General features: G+C 48.6%; 1 protein-coding gene and 1 pseudogene across 2 annotated transcripts; one reads left to right on the top strand and one right to left on the bottom strand.

Moving 5' to 3' along the window:
* Window positions 1-1,613: 1,613 nt before the first annotated feature.
* LOC307063088 (protein transport protein Sec61 subunit alpha-like) lies at window positions 1,614-3,063 on the bottom strand (annotated as a pseudogene). The gene is made up of 2 exons: window positions 2,675-3,063; window positions 1,614-2,416 (listed from the first exon to the last, which is right to left on the bottom strand). The product of its transcript is annotated as a protein transport protein Sec61 subunit alpha-like (transcript).
* Window positions 3,064-14,213: 11,150 nt separating this feature from the next.
* MAVS (mitochondrial antiviral signaling protein) lies at window positions 14,214-21,511 on the top strand (the record flags this gene model as incomplete). The annotated part of the gene is made up of 6 exons (XM_079718394.1): window positions 14,214-14,330; window positions 15,270-15,444; window positions 16,753-16,925; window positions 17,650-17,806; window positions 19,704-20,176; window positions 21,062-21,511. The coding sequence occupies 6 exons, from the start codon at window positions 14,214-14,216 to the stop codon at window positions 21,509-21,511; spliced, it is 1,545 nt and encodes a 514-aa protein (XP_079574520.1).
* Between the last annotated feature and the right edge of the window lie 1,175 nt (window positions 21,512-22,686).

Raw genomic sequence — 22,686 nt, 5'->3', positions numbered from 1 at the left:
TATTGTGTAGGACAGCTGTTGAATGTTCCTTATTTTGGGTTTCCTCAGATTATGAGTTTTAGCAAGAATACCATAGATGTGATGTTGTGCCCTCCTTTGGTTCCCTGAAAAAGGTGGCAGGAAACTACCTAGACCTGGATTTTTATTGTGGCAAAATACACATAATGTAAAATTTACCATTTTAACCAGTTTTAATTGTGAAGTTCTGTGACATTAAGTACATTTACATTGTGCATTCATCACCATCATCCATTCCAGAACTTCTTCCTCTTCCCCAGCTGAAACTCTCTACCCATTAGACACTAACTCTCCATTCTCCATTGCCTCAAGTCCCTGGCAATCACCATTCTACTTTCTACTCTGTGAATTTGACTACTCTAGATCCCTTATGTAAGTGGAGTCATACAGTTATCCTTTTTGTGACTGGCTTATTTCCCTTAGTATAATGCTGTCAAAGTTCATCCATGTTATAGCATATGTTAGAATTTTCATCCTTTTTAAGGCTAAATAATATTCCATTGTATGTATACACTACATTTTGTTCTATCCATTCATCCATCAATAGACATTTGGATTGCTTCTCCCTTGTGGCTATTGTGAATAATGCTGCTATGGACATGGGTGTACTGTTTGAGTCCCTGCTTTCATTTCTTTGGGTGTATATCTAGAAGTGGAATTCCTGGATCATAATGTAATTCTGTTTTTACTTTCTAAAAAATTTTTAAATTTTTATTTTTTTTATTAAATAAAATTTTATTGTCTACTGTTTACACTCATGTTGCTGCTATAAAGTACGACAACATACACAGATTCCTAGCATGAATTACTCATTGTTCACACCCACTGAACTATAGACATTGCTTGAGAATTAGGTCTTTGCTTTAGGGATTAAAAAAAAAAATTGGGGCATAGTATCTTGAAAAGTATTCTCCAGTGACGTGTTGGAATTCTAAGGCATAGCCAATACAGTAAAACAGCACTGACTGTGCTGTCCCTGGGAGGAAAGGGGAATGGAAAACAGGCAGAGTAATTTTAAGCAGTTGTTTCTGGTGACAGATGTGACTCTGAAAGCTTGATTCTGCCCATCTGGGCTAAGTGGCTGCTTTGAGGAGGAACAAATAAAATGGGGGAGGGTGGGAACGTGGCTACTATGAGTTAAAAAAGTATAAAAAGTAATTAATTATATCTAAAATATAGATTAGATATGTGATCCAGAACTCATTAAATAAGCTCAAAAATACTGTAAAGTGGCAATTTGAGCTACATTTATTTTTAAACAAGTGTGGGGAATACTGAGCGTCTTGAATATTGTGTGCAAAACTGATCCACATCACCATCTCACCGTAACAACTGAACATGGCAAGGCGGGTGCATTGGTTTCCAGAGTCACAGGCAACACTGCATGTAGGTTTTTTAATGAACAATGTAAACTTCAGCGTTAAGGCAGCTAGCACTAACGTTGCACACAGGCTTAGCTCCGTGCCCATTTCAGGAATGAGACCGTCAGCACTTGAAAACAAACTGTGAGAGAAGAAAAGGGGAACCAGCATTATCCGACAAAAACAATGTGTCAAAATATTTTCCCTTTCACACACACAAAAAGAAAAACACATTTAGATAAACAAAGCACCCATCCCGCCAACTTCATCCTGTTCCTTAACAAATATTTCAAAATACTGATCAATAATAGTGACTGTAAATTCCAGTGCCCGAGCCTATGGCCCCAAGGAAGTCAGCCAACACCGACAGGGTGCCGATGCACAAGCCCCCAAATGCAGCCACCGTGGGCGTGTACCTATTAAGCTCATGAACCATAGAGGTAGCCCTGTGGCCCCTCATTACCATTTGCTGTTCTTTAAGCTGTTTAGCTACATCTTTGGCTGAGGAACCAGACACCTCTATCCACATCTTAGAAAAGAATGCACATGATCCCAACATGAAGATGATACAAACAACCACATGGACAGGATCCTCAAATATGGCGCCCATGGACTCAGGAGGAGAAAGGTAGTAACAGAGGCCCCCCACTGGGTAAGAATGAGCAGGTCCTCCCTCACTGACATCAGCCCACTGTCCTAGTAAATTTACTAAGTTGCCACTAAATCGAACTGACAGCATCTGGGAAATAACATACAGGTTGGACACCAGGGCCGACTGCAGGGTGATGGGGATGTTGGAGGTGTAGAAGAGCTTGATGGGGTAGCTGCTGTACTGCCCTTGGTACTGGGCCAACTTAATGGACAGGTCCACACAAAATCCCTGAAAATATATAACAACAGCAAACACGAAAACTGTAGCAATGAGGTTCATGAGACTGGGTAAATTCTGACGATAGAAAGCCTCCCTTAGAGCTCGAACTTTGTCCTGGTGGCCAGTAAGTGAAAGAGAGCTATGACTGCACCCTCAAACTCAGTACCTCTGCCAGTGTTAATGGTAGTGGGACTAACGGCCTTCCAGACAATGGTTTCTCAGATGTTGGTGGCAATAAAGAGGGAAATCCCAGACACCAAGCTGTAACCCTTCTGTAGCAGCTCATCTAACAGCAGCACAATCAAACCAGCAACAAACAACTGAATGATGATAAGGAGACAGATTCCAGAACCCATTTCAGCGGGATCCCCATACATGCCCATCATGACATACACAATGGCTTGCCCAATGGTAATGATCATACCAAATAGTTTCTGGGCTCCATTGAATAGGGCTCTATCTTTGGGTGTATCCCCAACTCTGGGCTCTATCTTTGGGTGTATCTCCAACTTCAACGATTTTGGCTCCAGCTAACAACTGCATAATCAAACCAGATGTTACAATTGGGGAGATACCCAATTCCATTAACATTCCTCTGTGGGATGCAAGAATAACTCTCATCCAGTAGAAAGGATCTGCAGAATCTGAAGACATGATTCCAAATAGTGATATCTGACAACATACTAAGAAGATGAAGAGAGTTATAGCAGTCCGTAGTACCTTCTCTCCAAACTTGATTTTCCTTTCAGGTTTCTGAATTTCTGGTAGAACTGCACAGAAAGGTTTGATAACTTCTAAAAATTTGATGCCCATGGTGGCGGCTAGGGCGGCCAGGCTGGGCCCTGCTACCTCGGCCCGGCCTTCGCTCGGGTCCCGCGGCTCGGGCCTCGGGGCCCACTCCCGACACGCTCCGGCCTGCCTCGCCTATTTTTTGCTTTTTTGAGGAACTGCCGTACTGTTTTCCATAGCAGCTGCACCATTTCACATTCCCACCAGAAATGTATAAAGGTTCGAATTTCTCCATATCCTTGCTGACACCTCATTTTGTTTGTTCTATAATAGCTGGCTGATATTTGCTGTAGACTGAATGTTTTTGTCCACTCCACCCCCCATTCATATATTGAAAACTAATCTCCAATGTGATGGTATTTGAAGGTGGGGTCTTTGGGAGGTGATTAGATCATAAGGGCGAAGCCCTAATGAATAGAATTAGTGCTTTTTAAAAAAATTTTATTTATTTTTTTATACAGCAGGTTCTTATTAGTCACCCATTTTATACACATCAGTGTATAGATGTCAATCCCAATCTCCCAGTTCATCACACCACCGCCTCCCCACCCCCCGCTGCTTTCCCCCCATGGTGTCCATACATTTGTTCTCTACATCTGTGTCTCAACTTCTGCCCTGCAAACCAGTTCATCTGTACCATTTTTCTAGGTTCCACATATATGCGTTAATATACGATATTTGTTTTCTCTTTCTGACTTACTTCACTCTGTATGACAGTCTCTAGATCCATCCACCTCTCTACAAATGACCCAATTTCGTTCCTTTTTATGGCTGAGTAATATTCCACAGTATATATGTACCACATCTTCTTTATCCAGTCATCTGTCGATGGGCATTTAGGTTGCTTCCATGACCTGACTATTGTAAATAGTGCTGCAGTGAACCTTGGGGTGCATGTGTATTTTTGAATTATGGTTTTCTCTGGGCATATGCCCAGTAGTGGGATTGCTGGGTCATATGGTAATTCTATTTTTAGTTCTTTAAGGAACCTCCATACTGTTCTCCATAGTGGCTGTATCAACTTACATTCCCACCAACAGTGCAAGAGGGTTCCCTTTTCTCCACACCCTCTCCAGCATTTGTTGTTTGTAGATTTTCTGATGATGCCCATTCTAATTGCTGTAAAGTGATACCTCATTGTAGTTTTGATTTGCATTTCTCTAATAATTAGTGATGTTGATCAGCTTTTCATGTGCTTCTTGGCCATCTGTATGTCTTCTTTGGAGAAATGTCTATTTAGGTCTTCTGCCCATTTTTGGATTGGGTTGTTTGTTTTTTTAATATTGAGCTGCATGAGCTGTTTATATATTTTGGAGATTAATCCTTTGTCCATCGATTCATTTGCGAATATTTTCTCCCATTCTGAGGGTTGTCTTTTCCTCTTGTTTATGGTTTCCTTTGCTGTGCAAAAGTTTTTAAGTTTCATTAGGTCTCATTTGTTTATTTTTGTATTTCTTTCCATTACTCTAGGAGGTGGATCAAAAAAGATCTTGCTGTGATTTATGTCAAAGAGTGTTCTTCCTATGTTTTCCTCTAAGAGTTTTATAGTGTCTGGTCTTAAATTTAGGTCTTTAATCCATTTTGAGTTTATTTTTGTGTATGGTGTTTGGGAGTGTTCTAATTTCGTTCTTTTACATGTAGCTGCCCAGTTTTCCCAGCACCACTTATTGAAGAGACTGTCTTTTCTCCATTGTATATCCTTGCCTCCTTTGTCATGGATTAGTTGACCATAGGTGCGTGGGTTTATCTCTGGGCTTTCTATCTTGTTCCATTGATCTATATTTATGTTTTTGTGCCAGTACCATATTGTCTTGATTACTGTAGCTTTGTAGCATAGTCTGAAGTCAGGGAGTCTGATTCCTCCAGCTCTGCTTTTTTCCCTCAAGGCTGCTTTGGCTATTCGGGGTCTTTCGTGTCTCCATACAAATTTTAAGATTTTTTGTTCTAATTCTGTAAAAAGTGCCATTGGTAATTTGATAGGGATTGCACTGAATCTTTAGATTGCTTTGGGTAATGTAGTCATTTTCACAATATTGATTCTTCCAATCCAAGAACATGGTATATCTCTCCATCTGTTGGTATCATCTTTAATTTCCTTCATCAGTGTCTTACAGTTTTCTGCATACAGGTCTTTTGTCTCCCTAGGTAGGTTTATTCCTAGGTATTTTATTCTTTTTATTGCAGTGGTACATGGGAGTGTTTCCTTAATTTCTCTTTCAGAATTTTCATCATTAGTATATAGGAATGCAAGAGATTTCTGTGCATTAATTTTGTATCCTGCAACTTTACCAAATTCATTGATTAGCTCTAGTAGTTTTCTGGTGGCATCTTTAGGATTCTCTATGTATAGTATCATGTCATCTGCAAACAGTGACAGTTTTACTTCTCCTTTTCCAATTTGTATTCCTTTTACTTCTTTTTCTTCTCTGATTGCCATGGCTAGGACTTCCAAAACTATGTTGAATCATAGTGTTGAGAGTGGACATCCTTGTCTTGTTCTTGATCTTAGATGAAATGCTTTCAGTTTTTCACCATTGAGAATGATGTTTGCTGTGGGTTTGTCATATACAGCCTTTATCATGTTGAGGTAGGTTCCCTCTATGCCCACTTTCTGCAGAGCTTTTATCATAAATGGGTGTTGAATTTTGTCAAAAGTTTTTTCTGCATCTATTGAGATGATCATATGGTTTTTCTCCTTATTTTTGACTGCACTGGGTCTTCATTGCTGTGCGTGGACATTCTCTAGTTGCAGCGAGTGGGGGCTACTCTTCATTGCCGTGCATGGGCTTCTCACTGCGGTGGCTTCTCTTGTTGTGGAGCACGGGCTCTAGGCATGCGGGCTTCAGTAGTTGTGGCATGTGGGCTCAGTAGTTGTGGCTCGCAGGCTTAGTTCCTCCACGGCATGTAGGATCTTCCCGGACCAGGGCTCGAACCCATGTCCCCTGCGTTGGCAGGTGGATTCTTTTTTTCTAAACATCCTTATTGGAGTATAGTTGCTTTACAATGGTGTGTTAGTTTCTGCTGTATAAAAAAGTGAATCAGCTATACGTATACATATATCCCCATATCTCCTCCCTCTTGCATCTCCCTCCCACCCTCTCTATCCCACCCCTCTAGGTGGACACAGAGCACCGAGCTGATCTTCCTGTGCTATGCGGCTGCTTCCCACTAGCTATTTTACATTTAGTAGTGTATATATGTCCATGCCACTCTCTCACTTCGACCCAGCTTACCCTTCCTCCTCCCTGTGTCCTCAAGTCCATTCTCTATGTCTGCATCTTTATTCCTGTCCTGCCGCTAGGTTCTTCGGAACCTTTTTTTTTAGATTCCAAATATATGTGCTAACGTACGGTATTTTTTTTCTCTTTCTGACTTACTGCTCTCTGTATGACAGTCTCTAGGTCCATCCCCCTCACTATAAATAACTCAATTTCGTTTCTTTTTATGGCTAAGTAATATTCCATTGTATATATGTGCCACATCTTCTTTATCCATTAATCTGTTGATGGACACTTAGGTTGCTTCCATGTCCTGGCTATTGTAAATAGAGCTGCAATGAACATTGTGGTACATGACTCTTTTTGAATTATGGTTTTTTCAGGGTATATGCCCAGTACTGGGATTGTTGGGTCGTATGGTAGTTCTACTTTTAGTTTTTTGAGGAACCTCCATACTGTTCTCCAGAGTGGCTGTATCAATTTACATTCCCACCAGCAGTGCAGGAGGGTTCCCTTTTCTCCACACCCTCTCCAGCATTTATTGTTTGTAGATTTTTTGATGATGGCCATTCTAATTGGTGTGAGGTGATACCTCATTGTAATTTTGATTTGCATTTCTCTAATGATTAGTGATGTTGAGCATCGTTTCATATGTTTGTTGGCAATCTGTGTACCTTCTTTGGAGAAATGTCTATTTAGGTCTTCTGCCCATTTTTTCATTGGGTTCTTTAAAAAAAATTATTTATTTATTTATTGGCTGTGTTGGGTCTTTGTTGCTGTGCGTGGGCTTTCTCTAGTTGCGGCGAGCGGGGGCTACTCTTCCTTGCAGTGCATGGACTTCTGATTGTCGTGGCTTCTCTTGTTGCAGAGCACGGGCTCTAGGCACACGGGCTTCAGTAGTTGTGGTACGCGGGCTCAGTTGTGGCTCACGGGCTCTAGAGTGCAGGCTCAGTAGTTGTGTTGCATGGGCTTAGTTGCTCTGCGGCATGTGGGATCTTCCCGGGCCAGGGCTCAAACCCGTGTCCCCTACATTGGCAGGCGGATTCTTTACCACTGCTCCACCAGGGAAGCCCTGTTTGTTTTTTTGATATTGAGCTGCATGAGCTGCTTGTGTATTTTGGAGATTAATCCTTTGTCAGTTGCTTCATTTGGAAATGTTTTCTCCCATTCTGAGGGTTGTCTTTTCGTCTTGTTTATGGTTTGTTTTGTTGTGCAAAAGCTTTTAAGTTTCATTAGGTCCCATTTATTTATTTTTGTTTTTATTTCCATTTCTCTAGGAGGTGAGTCTAAAAGGATCTTTCTGTGATTTATGTCATGGAGTGTTCTGCCTATGTTTTCCTCTAAGAGTTTTATAGTGTCTGGCCTTACATTTAGGTCTTTAGTCCATTTTGAGTTTATTTTTGTGTATGGTGTTAGGGAGTGTTCTAATTTCATTCTTTAACATGTAGCTGTCCAGTTTTCCCAGCACCACTTATTGAAGAGGCTGCCTTTTCTCCATTGTATATTCTTGCCTCCTTTATCAAAGATACGGTGACCATATGTGCGTGGGTTTATCTCTGGCAGGCAGATTCTTAACGACTGCGCCACCAGGGAAGTCCCTAGAATTAGTGCTTTTTTAAGCGAGCTCCCTTGCTCCTTCTGCCTTCTGAGGACACAGTGAGAAGACTGAGTCTGTGAACAAGGAAGACAGCCCTTACCAAACACCTAATCTGTTGGCACCTTGATCTTGGACTTCCCAGCCTCCAGAACTGAGAAATAAATGTTTGTTGTATAAGCCACCCAACCTATGGTATTTTTGTTAGATCAGCCCAAATGCAGTAAGTCAGTATCTCATTTTGTTTTTCAGGAAGCTGTATTTTTTAAAGCCCTGCAAGGTCCAGCAAAGATAGAGGGTGACAACTGCATTTGGAAGTCAGTCACCATACTCCCAATGGTCTTCCTGCAAGAATTAGATATGAGGTCACTGAATTTGGGGTGGGTAGCAAGCAGGAGTAAATTCTCAAACTAATCAACATTCACCCTGTCTTGGCTGAGCTGGCTTTATCACAGTTGAGTTCAGGTGTGATGTTAACAACATTTTGTAAATGCTGAATGTTGTGAATATCCACAGGGTTAGTACATAAAGTAATAAAATCTCATTTGAATGGTGTTTAGGCATCTTTCTACGATTCTGTTTGGCACCACTGATTTTGGAGATAGGTATGTTGCTCAGGCATTTGCAAGTGATCTCAGCCAAACCTCTTAGCCCTCAGTTGTCTGTCTTTTTTTTTTTAGGTTTTAAAATTAAAAAAATTTATAATTGTTTTTTAAAAATTATTTATTTATTTATTTATTTATTTATTTTGGACTGTGTTGGGTCTTCGTTGCCGCACACTGGCTTTCTCTAGTTGCGGCAAGCGGGGGCTACTCTTCGTTGAGGTGCCCAGGTTTCTCATTGCGGTGGCTTCTCTTGTTGCGGAGCATGGGATCTAGGCGCTTGGGCTTCAATAGTTGTGGTACGGGGGTTCAGTAGTTATGGCTCGTGGGTTCTAGAGTGCAGGCTCAGTAGTTGTGGTACAGGGGCTTAGTTGCTCCGTGGCATGTGGGATTTTTCAGGACCAGGGCTCAAACCCATCCCCTGCACTGGTAGGCAGATTCTTAACCACTGCACCACCAGGGAAGCCCTGTCTTTCTTTTCAAAGTTGCAGTATAAAGTGTAACAACCCTTTTTTTAAAAGAATTTTTTTTGATGTGACTTTTTTTTTTTTTAAGTCTTTATTGAACTTGTCACAACGTTGCTTCTGTTCTATGTTTTGGCCTTTTTTTGGCCACGAGGCACGTGGGATCTTAGCTCCCCGACCAGGGATCCAACCTGCACCCCCTGCATTGGAAGGCAAAATCTTCACCACTGGACCACCAGGGAAGTCCCTATAAAGCGTAACAATCTTAAGTGTACAGATGATGTATTTTTACATATGTTCAAGCCCAGGTACCCACCACTCACATCAAGATATTGAACATTTCCATCACTCCAGAAGGCTCTTTTGTACCCGCTCCTCAACATTCCCCAGAGGTAACCAGTGATATGATTTCTGTTTATGTAGATGAGTTTTGCCTATTTTTGAACCTTATCGTACCTTGTGGCTGGGAACAGACAGCATGTACTTTTTGTGCTGGGCTTGTTTAGCCATGTTGCCCATTCATCCTGGTAAGATTCATGCATGTTGTATCGATAGTTTTTTGCCTTTGTTGTTTTTCACTTCTGTGTCTCTCCATTCTATTGATGGACATTTGGGTTGTTTCCAGAGTTTGCCTATTGTCAATACAGCCACTATGAACATTATCTATTGTGTATGTTTCCAGGTGGACTCGTAGGTCAACTAGGAGTGGTTGCTGGGTGATAGGGTTGGCATATGTTTAACTTAAGAACTGCCAAACGTTTTTCCAAATCTTTTTTTTCCCAAATCTTTTAATCTTTCTTTAAAATTGGAAAAAATAAACCTCTACCTGGTTATTTTGCGGATATTTAATGGGCCCTAAGGTATAAGACTTTAAGTCCGTACCTGGAACACAGTGGGCACTCAATAATTGCTGGCCTCTGGCCCAGCAGAGGAAAGGCGAGGTGGTAGGCGAGCACTGCCGTGAGGTACCGCCCTAAATAATTGATCGGAGAGGCCTTTCCCACGCAGCACTCAAGGCCCACACCCTGCGAGCCGGGCGAGCCAACCTTGGCGCCCCTGCCCTGCATACAGCTACATGCCCCGATCCTGCCTCCTCAGGTCCAGAATGAGTGTCGCCTGGCTGGGCACTCATACCCTTGTGAACTCTGCGTGACACCGGACATTTATTGAGCACTGACTGTGTGCTTAGGCCCTGGGCGTCCAGGAGCGAACCACATAAAGACCCTCACCCCTCAAATTACTTGGCGGAAGGAGGGGGTAGCTTCGCGTGGGAAGCGTCGGGATCGAGCCCACCACGGTTTCTACTTGGTTTCTAGTCCGACCCTGGGCTTCCCCTGGAAGTTGCTCAAGACGAAGAAGGAAAGATCATCTGCACTTTCGCGCACGCAGTAGGAACCCAGGTCTGTCCCGAGCGCGCGTCCAGAGCCTCGGGGCCCCGCAAACCAAGGCCAAGTGCCCGCCCCCGCTGTCTGCCCAATGGCCGCGCGGCCCTACCTCCCGCCCTTCTCTCCCTGCAGGGGAGGGTTCCCGGCTGTCCGCGACTGGAGGCAGGTCGCCAGGTCGTGGCTACCCAAGGTAAGATCACCACCTTGGGAGCTCGGTCCTCTGGACTCAGGGCGCACAAATGCCTTTCGGGGAGGTGGTACGCGGCGCAGGAGCCGAGTGGGACTAGGAGTCCGCCGGGGTGCACGGGGCTTGGGGCGAGGGGGAGCTGGGAAGAGCAGGTACTAACGCACAGGGTGTTCGGGGCAGCGAGAGCTCCGTGCACCGCATCCAGCACCGGGGGCTCGGGAGGTGGGTGGCGCTGGCGCCTGCTCGGGCTGGAGGGGAGGTTGGGCCGGAAGGAGAAGGGCGCTGGCTACTGAGCTCCTCCAGTTGCCCACAGGCCCAGGGTGACTCCCAGGCGAGGCCTAGCCCGGGTGCGCCAATCTCCGGCGGCCGCGCTTTTGGGGGTCGCGGACTGCCGCCCTCCCTTGGGTCTTGGCTGTTTTCGGTGGTGACACCTGTTCAGAACAGCCTCCCGGTCCTCCGCGGACCTGGGTCTGGCCCAGGAATTCAGGAATAGGAGCTGAGACTGTGAAGCCTCGCCCCTTCCGGGAGGGTGGAGCGCTCTGAACTCAGCTTCTGGTGCAGTCGGGTCAGAACCCTCCTAGACGCGACGGTCAGGAACTATCCGCCCCACATCTTATCTGAGACCGGAAGGAGGTGCCTGGAAAACACTGGAAAAAACAAAACCTACATTCTTCGTTTGGAGGCTCAAGGACATCTGGAAGGACCTGAGAACCCGGCTGTGGTGGAGGGCAGGGTTAGAACGTCCTCAGACGTGTCCGAAAGATTTCCATGCCTCGCAAGAGAAGGGACTAAACAGTGCATCCTCCCAGGCACACTCTCACTTAGCACCCCCCCCCCCCACCCAGGCAGTGGCCTTGGCCCCTTCCGGGGCTTGAAGGCAGGGGGCTGTGTGAGTCTCACTTGCCGCAGGGGTCTCTAAGCCCTGCAAGGTGTATGGTGAGCTGCAATGAGGCAGCAAGTCCTGGGTTCAAATCCTGTTAGGCCACTGGTCAGCTGTGCAACTTGGCATCGCTTGTCCTCTTGGGATTGTGGCAAGAATTAAATGACAGAAAGTTAGGATGTGCCTGCCTATAGTGGACCCTCAATAAATGTGAACAAATATGGGCTTCCTTTCTCTTTGGTTGGACCATTACATACACCCATACTCCTCAAACTCTTTGCCTCAAAGGCTGAGGCTGGGATGCAGAAGAATGTATCACCTGACTCTCTCCTGGTACTTCCCTGGATCCCGTGGGAGGGAAGGAGGGATCTGTTCGCCACCACAGAGTTGTTTTTTGTTCATCTTCTGAAGGCTCAGAGGACCCCCACCCCACCTCTCTGATCCTCTTGATTTCTGTCACTGGTATTCACCCCACCAGGAATGTAGCACCTGGGGGTTGGCAAAGCAGGTCATGCAGCATGTGGCTATGAGGCTGGTGGGCTGCAGGTAGGCAGGACTACTGCTCCATTTCCCATGTGGCAGGGGACTGGTGGCCTCAGCAGCTTCTGGGCACTCTCTACTCTGCAGCACTGTCTCTTAGAGGTCCCACCCAAGCTTGACATCCAAGTTTCCACTCCAGCCTGCCCCTCTCCTCTGCCCACTTCCCTCCCTGAAAACCCCTTTGGACATCCAATAGCATCTCAAGCTTCACTTGTTCAAAATGGAACTCTGGAGTCCTCTCTGCACCACTGCTTCTCCCCCAGACTCTCTGGCTTGCTAAGTGGCACCCTCCATCCACCTAGTGCCTTGATTCTTCTCTCTCCTTCACCTCCCATATCCACAAAATACCAGGAATCCAGCCACCTCTTGCCACCTTCATGGTTACCATCCTGGCCATACCCATCATGTATTCCCTGCTGTGGCCTCCTGACTTGTCTCCCTGCTTCCATCCTGCCCCCTCCCCAGTCCAGGATCCTCACAACCAACACAGAGGTCTTTAACGTAAATAAGTCAAATCAAATAAAATCCTCTCCCTTTCCTGCTCAGAGCCCTCCAATGGCTCCCTGTTTCACTCCAAATAAAACCCAAAGTCCCTTCCTATAATGCCCTACATTAGTGGCCCTTCCCAACCTCCTTGACTTGAACTCTGCCCCTCCCCCTAGCTTTCTAAACCTGGACAACTCCAATCTACTTTCTATTCTTCAAACATGCCAAGCTTGTTCCACCTTAGGACTTCTCACTTGCTGTGCCCTCTGCCCAAAACACTGATCTTCTTACATTCGAGTTCAGCTCAAATGTCAGTTCAGAAAAGCTTCCCTCCCCATCCCAGTTCAAGCAGCATGCCCTTCTTCAGGGGCTCTGTCTCACCATCTGCTTTATTTTCTCTGTAACCTTTATTACTGTCTGGAATTCTTATTTATGTATATGTTTTCTGATTTGTTGTCTGTCTCATTCCAGTAGAATGTAAATTGGATGGTGGCAGAGATCTTGTCTGTCTTATTCCCTGCAGCTGTCTCTCATGAGAAAGGCAAATAAGAAACAAGCAAACAAACAGATCTATAATTGAAAATTGTGTTAAGTGCTACATAAGCAACCTGCGGCAATTGATTGTATTGGGGGTACTTCTAAATTTCAGGCTTATAAGGCTGAACTACTGTATTGTCAAAACAACCTCTCTGAGCCATTTTAGGGGTGAGGACAAGCCTGGAAAAGGCTGACAACTTGCCTGGGGTCACACCCAGAAGTGGAATTCAGCCTCCTACCGAAAAAATATGTATGTAGGGCTTCTCTGGTGGTGCAGTGGTTAAGAATCTGCCTGCCAATGTAGGGGACGCGGGTTCGAGCCCTAGTCCGGAAAGATCCCACATGCCGCGCAGAAACTAAGCCCACGTGCCACAACTACTGAGCCTGAGCTCTAGAGCCTGTGAGCCGCAACTACTGAAGCCACGTGCTACAACTACTGAAGCCCGTGCGCCTAGAGCCCATGCTCTGCAACGAGAAGCCACCACAATGAGAAGCCTGTGCACCTCAACGAACAGTAGCCCCCGCTCGCTGCAACTAGAGAAAGCCCGTGTGCAGCAACGAAGACCCAACACAGCCAAAAATTAAAAAAATAAATAAATTTTTAAAAAATTAAAAAAAATGTGTATAGCAAGCTTTAATGTCATGGTGGGCCTGCAGTCATGTTCTGGGAAGAACCTGATCCCAGATCCTGAAGACCTCAGTTCTTTGCTCTTCTACTCACTAGCAAGTCCCCTTCATTCCTTGGTACTTCATTTCCTTCACGATAAGAATAGGATAGATCCTATTATTATATCGGGTGCCTTCTCCTCTTCCCCATCCTCTCCCTCCTACCCCTCCTCCTCCCTCTCCTCCCCTTCCCCCTCAGTATACTCCAAAGGAGCAGCACTTCTAGATGGTGCTCTTTTGCTATCAGAAGCTAGGGGCACATTCAGACCTGGGGATGATGGGGCAGGAGCCAGAGCTCTCCCCAACACTGACCTACCTGCAGGGCAGAAATGGGCCCTAGGTCTTCTAGGTCTGTTTTTTTTTTTTATTCACCAATTTGTTTTTAGGCAAATTCATTGAGGGCCTCTGAGACTTAGGCAGTAAAATACGATGATTAAAGAAAAGAGCAAAATTTCCAAAGAGTTGAAAAAGAAAGAGAGAATCGCCTTTTGTCCAACTCCACTCCCAACTCTGTTGCCATGTGTGGTCTGTTTTCTTCCAGTCTTTTTTCCTCTCTCTCAGTCCATCCACCCTTCATGGGCCAGAGCCCTCTGCCACTTCAGAACCCGGACAGCGATGACGTTTGCTGAGGACAAGACTTATCAGTATATCCGCAACCATCACGGCAATTTTTGCAATATTCATGTTCTGGAGATTCTGCCTTACCTGTCCTGCCTCACAACAAGTGACCAGGTGAGCCAGGGTGTGACAACCAGGCATGGACTGGGGGCAGGGCTGTGGAATTCAGAGCTTCTCCCAAGCCAGGACCAACTCCTTCCTTCTCTGTTGTCTGTATCTTGCTTCCCATCCTTGACAGTTTTCTAACTTTCAGAAGGAAGTGTGGCTCCGGGTGTCCTTTCCAACCTCACTGAGCTCCCTCTTGTGTCGTTGTGGTATAGTGCTCCAAAATATGGCACTGAGATTTCTGGGCTTGGGACCCCGCACCCACTTTCATCGGAACCTTCTTTTTCTTTATCTCTTTTGTCCTTGTTCCTGTTTAGTTTCAATTGCATTCTCTTAGTCATGGGATCCATCCTGGCAGGGAGCCTGGGGCTCAACTTTGAGAGTCTTTGGGAGCCAGACTGTGCTAGCTCCCTCAGCACTTGCTGTGGGCCCCTAGTGAAGTGAGCCTGGCCCCTCCCAGTTTTAGCTGTCCCCACATTGAACCCCGAGGCCTCCCTCTGCTTCCTCCATGCAGATACCGGCGGTATGTGAGTTTGTGGCTGGTGGGATTTGGCTCCTCCCTCTTGTATTTTGGTGTTTGTGGGAATACCTTGCCATTTAGTTCTGCAGTAAATGTTTTCTGTGGGTTTTTGTTTCTGCTATCTGGTTGCTTGTTTGTATGTGCTAAGCCTCAGTTTCCTCATCAGTAGAGTAGGGGTAATAATAGCATTAAATAAGATAATTCACACAAAGCCCTGAGCAGAGAGCCTGGGACACAGTAAGGCCTATTTCCTGGGCCTTTAAACTTGGGCTCAAACTCTGGCCTTGTCCTGGGCTCTGACTCAGTTTCAGATGGTTGCTTCCATCTTGTAGCTTTCTAGGTACCTCCATCTGCAGCTGTCCCCTCCAGAGTGGGGAGGGGGTCAGGGCTACCAGGCTTGAGCTTGGTGGCGGGGCTGTGTCTTGCAGGACCGACTGCGGGCCTCCTATGAGCGCTGGGGGAACCAGGGCACTCTCTGGGACCTCTTCAACAGCCTTCGGCGGAGGAACGGCTGGGTGCCTTCCTTCATTGGGGCACTGAGGGCCTGTGAACTGTCTAGTCTCGCTGATGAAGTGGACCGAGTCTACCAGAGCAACCTGCTACGTGAGCCTCCCACCTTGACCCTTCTTCTGGAACTCCTATCTGATTCCCTGGCCTCCACTCTCCCTCTCCTCTCACCCCATACCTGCTGTCTTCATCTCTCACCCTCCCTCCCATCACTCCTGGGCAGTGGACAAACCAGAGTGTAGATCCCTGCTTTGCCACTTATTAATCTTTATTAACTCTTTGGCCAAGCCCCTTCATTCCCTAAGTCTCAGTCTTCTTTGTAAACTGGGGCTAATGGCAACATTTACCTTGTAGGGCTGCAGTGGATACCATGGGATGATGGCATGTTGAGTGCTTAGCTGGGGCTGGGCACCTTCCATGTGCTCAGCAAATGGAGCCTCCTCTAATTTTTGTGGCTGTGACGTTTGCCTCCCACGCTTTTCTCATTTCCTGCCGTCTACTCTCCCTCAGTTTGCCTTCCCTCTCTCTGCTCATCTCTTCTCTCCCCCTCCCTTCACTGCCTCTTCTTTCTTCCTCATGGGCTCCTTCCTTCCTTTCCCCTCATCTCTTCCCCTCCCACTAGTTTCCCCTAGAGCCTCCTTAGTTGCCTCCCACCCCCCCCCCCAGGTGCCCAGTTATCCCTCAAAGCCCTCTCAATGCTCCCTGCCAGGCCAAGTCCTCAGAGGGGGTCTGCTGAGGCCAGGGTCTCAGGGGCTGAGGCAGAAAGAAAATTCACACCAGCCCTATATATATTTCAGACTAGAGACAATTCCTGAGACACTGCTCAGATTTACAGCCTTGAAATATCCCCATGTTTGCCTTTCTTTCTTTTCCTCCCCCTCCCTTCCTCCCTCCCTTCCTTCCTTTCTAACTCATCTCTTCATTTGTGCAGATTACCAGTGATTCCCCCAGATAAAAACAGCTGTGGTAGGGCCAGGCGTGGCTGGTGGGGGCAAAGGGGAGGGGCTGAGGAGGAAGCTTTAGGTCAGGGGTCAGTTAGTGGTGAAAGCCACCCACGAGGAGGAGAAGAAAGCCACTGTGTCCCAGAATGCCTGGGGACAGAGAAGTGGTGACTGCTGACACAGTCTGGGTGGTGAGAGGCCTTCGAGGTGCCCCCAACACTCTCCCTTCCCCCACTGCTCCTCCTACCTCTCCTTGTCCTCTCCACCTCCACTCTCCCTCTGATACCTGCCTCCTGCTTCGTGAAGCTGGTCTCCTCTGAGGAGTACTGCCCACGTCAGGATAGAGTTTGATGCTGTGGGGGACTGATAGCCATGGACCTGGAGTTCTAGGAGCACCCAGGCCTCTCTTGTCACTAAGAGCACCCCAATTCCTCCTTGACATCAAAATATCTTTGTCCTTCAGGGAATCCGAACCACCGCCCATCCCCACTGGAGCGGCCATCAGTTCCTGCTGGGGTTCCAGGGCCCTCCACACCTGCTGTGGCCCCCAGCATCCCCAGCAACGGCTACAGAGAGGACGAGCCAAGTTACCCTATGCCTGTCCAGGACACCCAGCCACCAGAGTCCCTGGGAGAGGTGCGTCCTCATGATCTACCTTGAGCCTCCTGCTTTTGTGTTCCCATCTGCCCACTTCTGCTCACCCAGCCTTCTGGAAGTCCCCCACAAATCATGCCTAATCTCTGCTCAGAACCCCAGGGCTCCCCCAATATGGATCTGCCCCAGCTCCCAGACTGCCAACCAGGTCTTCACTATGTGGCAGCCCCCACCCCTCTGTCATCAGCCAGCTGTGAGGCCACAATTCTGAGGTCTTTGCAGTGGTCCATGTGAGATGTTGAGCTGGGTCAAGGGATCAGGGGATGACCAGATGAGGGAGAGTGAGGGAGCAGGAGGTGATGGGGAAAGGGGGGGATGGTTGGAGCTGTAATCATTGCCAGTAAAGTTTGGGGGTTAAGATGACTGATTCTGTTGGGATAGGATGAGTGGGCAGTGAGGTGTCCAGGAGATGCCACTTGGACTTGAAGCCTAAGAAAGGGGTCTGTGCAGTGGCCCCAAAGATGGGGACCTTTCTTTAGGGCCAGACAGATGAATAGGGACCCCCCATAGGATGATTTTCTATGAGGTGGCTTCAAAGTCACCTGCAGATAGAAGTCCTGGCAATGACCAAAGCCGAGGCAAGGGCTTCCTTGGTCCTGTGCTTCATGGCATGGGCTGTGGCCTGTAGGAGCCGTCCCAAGCATAAGGTGCCCTTTGCCAGCTCCTGGGAGCAGCAACTGCCTTATTCATATATTCCTTCGTGCAGAGTTCGAAGAAAGCCCCACAGCCACCCAGCTCTGGGGCTGTCCTCAAGAAGCTGGGTGGCCCCCTGCAGCCCTCATCTGACACGGTGGCCCTCAGCCCTCTGACCTGCAGTGGACATCAGGAGCAAGACACAGAGCTGGGCACTACGCACACAGCAGGTATGCATGGACCCTGGAGTTATAGGGCCTTTCTGACCTCCCAGTGAGGGTAAGGGTTAGAGTTGCCCCTCTGGTTTTCTTGGTCAGGAGGCAAAGGTGGTATTCCCCAGGGAAATGAGTTCACCCCAGGGAACAACCCAGTTCCTCAGAGGGCATATTGGCTAGTATTTGCTTTGTAACATACAATCCCAAAATTTAGTAGCTTAAAATACGACTATTTACTTAGCTCATGATTGTGTGGGTCAGCAATTTGGGCTGGCTCAGATGGGCTGAATTCCCTTTTATATACACATCAGGGTACATATAAGCTGTTTACGGCTGTTGGCTGGGGCACCTCAGTTCTCTTCTATGAGTCTCTTACCTTCCAGCAGTCAAGCCCATTTCATATACCTGAGCAGAGTTCTGAGAGAGGGAGAGAGGGCTTCTGGGGCATAGGCTCAAAACTGGCACAGTTTTCCTCCTGCCTCTTTCTGTGGGACAAGGCAAGTTACAAGGCCAGCCCAGCATCAAGGAGTAGAAAGATAGACTCCATCCCTACATGAGAGGACTGACAGGGTCACATTGCAGAGGGCGTGGACACAGGCAGAAGTGAATTAGGGCCATGCCTGCACTATACCAAAGGGACTATGTAGGGATGCGCCAGGACCTGGAGGACAGTGCAAGAAGAGTACAGGGCTGGGCCAGCTGTTGTCAGGGAGCACTGCCCTACCCTAAAGGGGTCTCTAGCTCCCAGTGAATCACTAAAACTTTTCAGCCCCCAGGAGAAGTATGTTCTTCATCAGCCAAGGGCCTGGACCCTCACATCAGACATCTCAGGAATATAGTGCTATCTACTTGGATCTCTCAGGCTGGCATCTCTGCACCACTATTTCCCAAACCGTGTTCCATGTGACAGTGATGCCCAGCCAGCCCACAGTGCCCATGGAACAGCCACAAGACACAGGAGCTCAGAGAAGCCACCTTAGTGTCCCATGCTCCTGTCACACCAAACTGTAACCCAAGTATCCTTTTGCACTTTGCATTGTCAGCTTGCTGTGGAACATCTTTTCAAGAAATGCTGCTGTGGACCAGGGAGGCAGAGGGCACTTTGATTTCAGTATGAGTATGGACACAGGTCCCATGAGATTCTGTGTTGTTAGCTTTGGGATGGGGGGTGGTGGACATCAGAATCACTCTCGACCTTTGTCAGCTGTAGGGCCAGGCATGTGTGTTCTCAAGAGTTCCATGGTGAATCCTTATGTAGCTGCCTTTATGGACCATCACCACCTGCTCCCTCCTGCTTCCCCCAGTTCAGACTCTCCTCCCAGGGGTGGCTTTGTCCCTGTAACCTCAAGCCCTTGGGCCTCCTAGAAGATTTGCACACACTGGGGGCTGACTGGGCCTCTGGTGCCACATGACTGGTGTGAGCTCTTCTAAGCAGAGCCATCCTGCTCCTCTTGCCCTGGCCTAGGATTGTTCCTGCTGAGAGGAAAGATGGCAGTGGGAGAAACATCCAGGATTCCACTTGCCTAAGGAGAGGATGGAAGAGGCAGACACAACAGGAAAGGGGGGTGTCCTAGGCAGGAGAAGAAAAAGCAGAGATGAAAATTAATAATGATTTTCAAGCTCCTAGACCCTGTTAAAGGGAGGGATCATTTTGCTCTTGTGAGAGAACACGTCAAGGACTGAGGAGGGACAGGACCAAGGATTTATCTGCAACCATCGGGCCTTCAGCCCTGGGAACCAAAGAGACTGTGGAGACTCCTCCATTGGTAGGAGGTTGGGAGGCTTGGATGCAATAGGGATGGTGTGAGCTGGGGCAGAGACCCTTCTCCAGCCCTCTGATCCCAAGGCCACTGTGATTTTAGGATAACACTCCTGTGGGTTTGTGTTTCTCATTTTGTTTTGCCACCTGCAGGTGTGGTCTCCAGTTTCACATCATCCTACGGGCCTGTGTCTCCGACTGTCTCCTTCCAGCCCATGGTCCGTTCTACCCCCAGGGAAAGCCGCTTGCCTGAACCCCCAGTGTCAGCTCCATCTATTGGCACCTCCTCCTCCTCCACTGGCTTGGCCTCTGCAGGAGGTGCTGGTGACCAGGCTGAAGGTACCATCTGCTCCAGCGGGGCAGGGGTGCCCACCAACTCAGCATTTGGCAGCACAGTGCCTTCCAAGTTGTCCACCAGCTTGAAGCCCCCTGGTGCAATGCCCACTAATGTGCTCACCAGTCTAGCACCATCCAAATTGCCCATCAACTCAGTGCGTTCTGGCATGGTGCCACCCAAAGTGCCTACTGGCTTGGTGCCTGACGACAGGAAACATATGTGCACGGTGCCCAGAAAGCTGCTTGACAACACAGGGCCCACCATCAGGAACAGCAACAGACTCGTGGAGGTGAGTCCTCGCCCCTCCTAGCAGTGATCCAGGCCTCTTCCTTTTACCCTTTCCAGTCTCCATTCTGTCTCCAGCCTAGGCTGGTCCAGGGCTTCTTCTGAGGGCATAGGGACAGCTGAGACCTAGCCTCATCCAGACCTAACACCATGTCCTTTAGAGTAATAATAATCATTAGAACTCTTAAGTGTGAATGCTTCAGGAGGGTCAGGCTTGCTGGGCCACCTCCACTGGTCACATGCATTAACCCATTTAGAGCTCACAGCTCCCTTTTAAGCTCATCAATACTATTTTGCAGGTGAGGAAACATTGAGGGGTAGAGCAGGGTAGCCTGTTTGCCTTGATGCCTTGCTCTTCACCACTGGGATATCTGGCCTGCCCCACCATGACAAGGGTTTTACAAACTGCAGTCCCAGCCCATCCATCTCTGACCCTAGCAGCCTCCACAGCTGCCTGCTCAGAGCCTGCACATCTAACCCTACTGCTGCTGTCTGTCTGGAAGAACCAAGTCCATGGGGCCCCTTGGGTGCATGGCCCAGCCTCTGACCCGGTGGCTGCTTCATGGCCATCAAGCCCAGGCATAATGTCAAAGTAGGTGGGGCCACACATGACCAAGTGCTCCCTGGGGTGGGAGTGAGCTCACAGGCAGGCCAGTGAGTAGAGCTTTCAGCCCTGGAGGAGTTCACCACTGATGCTCCTACAGGGCCTTAGTCCCCTCCTCCCCCACTGTCCTCCTGCACCATCAGTGGGTTGAGTCCCCAAGAGAGGGTTGCCTCACAGCACTATGGGCTGGGAACTGAGGGGTTGGCCTGTTTTGGGAATGGGGCCACCCAACCTGGCTTGCCCCCCACCATCCTCAGTCCCTCCAGTCCCTCCTTTCTTTCCCAGGAGACTCCAGCATCTCCAGCAGCCACAGGTACTGCCACTGGAGGCACCTCACCATGGCCAGATAGCAGCTCTGACTGCTGGGGCTCAGAGCTGGAGCTGAGCAAGCCTGGCAGGCTGGTATCCAGAATGGACAGCCAACCGTTCTCGGGCTGCTCCGCAGACCTTGCCATCAGCCTCAGTAACTCCCTGGGCGCGGGGCCTGACAACGCTCCGGAGGAAAATGAGTACAAGTCGGAGGACACCATTAGGATCCACGGGGGCCCCAGTACCCCCATCCTGGGGGACAGCCCTGGGACACACACCGCCCCAGGATTCCGGGAGGAGGAAGAGTTGGAGGAGTTGCTGGTGGTCAGGACCTCGTCCTGGCCTCCGTGGCTCAGTGTGGCTGTGGCTGGGGTGCTCCTAGCTGTGCTCCTGGCCACACGGTACCGGCGGCGCTTACTCCAGTGAAACTCCTGGGCCCTCCTTATCACGCATCTGCTCCCTTTCCCATGGTACATCTGCCTGAGCCACTGAGTTGAGCTGTCCCAACATCCTTGACCCTATCTCGGGGCTGGGAGAGGCTGGGTCAGAGGCGAGGCAGCATTTCCGTCCCAGCTCGTGCCCTTGGCAGCTCCCCCACCATCCTTGGCTTTCTGGGCCCTGGGCTGCCCTGAGTGCTCCAGCCCTTGCCCACCTGGCCATCTGGTTGTTGCCCTTATCCTCTGGAGGAGGTGCCCCCGTCTAGGCCTTATCCCTCTTTACCCAAGTGCAAGGATCAGGAGGTGCTGCTGGAGACCGCAGGGGGTCGGAAACATCCCCCATCCTGCTCTGGTCCCTGGCAGCCAATGGGTGGGGGGTAGGGGACCCCATAGAACATCATTCCAGCCCCCAGTGGCCCAGCCTCAGGCTATTGCCCCAGCAGCAGCGGAGTGGCCCATCTTCAAGGACTTAGTCCCCTGCCTCTCTGGTTCCCCTCCCCTGCCACACAAGGTTGGGGAGGAGGTCTGGAGATTCCCATGGACCCCTGGGAAGCCTGATCAGGTGCTAGGCCTGAGGACCACCTAAGTGCCCCTCTCCAGCCTTCTCATCCTGGTCTCTGTTCTCTTCAGCTCCGTATGGGGGTTAGAGAGGGAGCACGTGCAGGGCAGAGCTCAGGCCAAGGTTTGGATTTCAGCTCCACCCCTTCTTGGGCTGTGTGGCCTTGGCAGATAATCAGCCTTCTCTGGTCTTGCTTACTCATGTGGACCCGTGAGGATCATGGCTCATCCTTCACTGTGTTCTCCTGAGATTGAAGCATACACGTCTTTGTCAAGTGCCTGGTCCAGAGCAGGTGGCCACTAAATGCTTCTCTCACCTCTCCCTGCCCAGCCTGGTAGAGAGATGAGGGCATGAGAGGCAGAGTGCCCAGTGGGTAAGCGTGCACTGCTGCAGTGTAGGATGGCCTAAGCCTGCATCCCATCTTACTAACTCTGTGCTCTTGGGCAAGCTGTTAACCTCTCTGTGCCTGTTTTCTCATCTGTAAAATGGGGATGAATAGTAAAATTTTATGTATAGACATACATGTCCTAGTGTTGTGAGGATTAAATGAGTTTATCTATATAAATCTTAGAATGGTTCCTGACATTTCATTTACTAGGGGTGGA

This window comes from Hyperoodon ampullatus (assembly GCF_949752795.1).
Source record: "Hyperoodon ampullatus genome assembly, chromosome: 14".
NCBI lineage: Eukaryota > Metazoa > Chordata > Mammalia > Artiodactyla > Ziphiidae > Hyperoodon > Hyperoodon ampullatus.
Note: the sequence above shows the minus strand (reverse complement) of the source record. Positions and strands in the feature narration are given on the sequence as shown.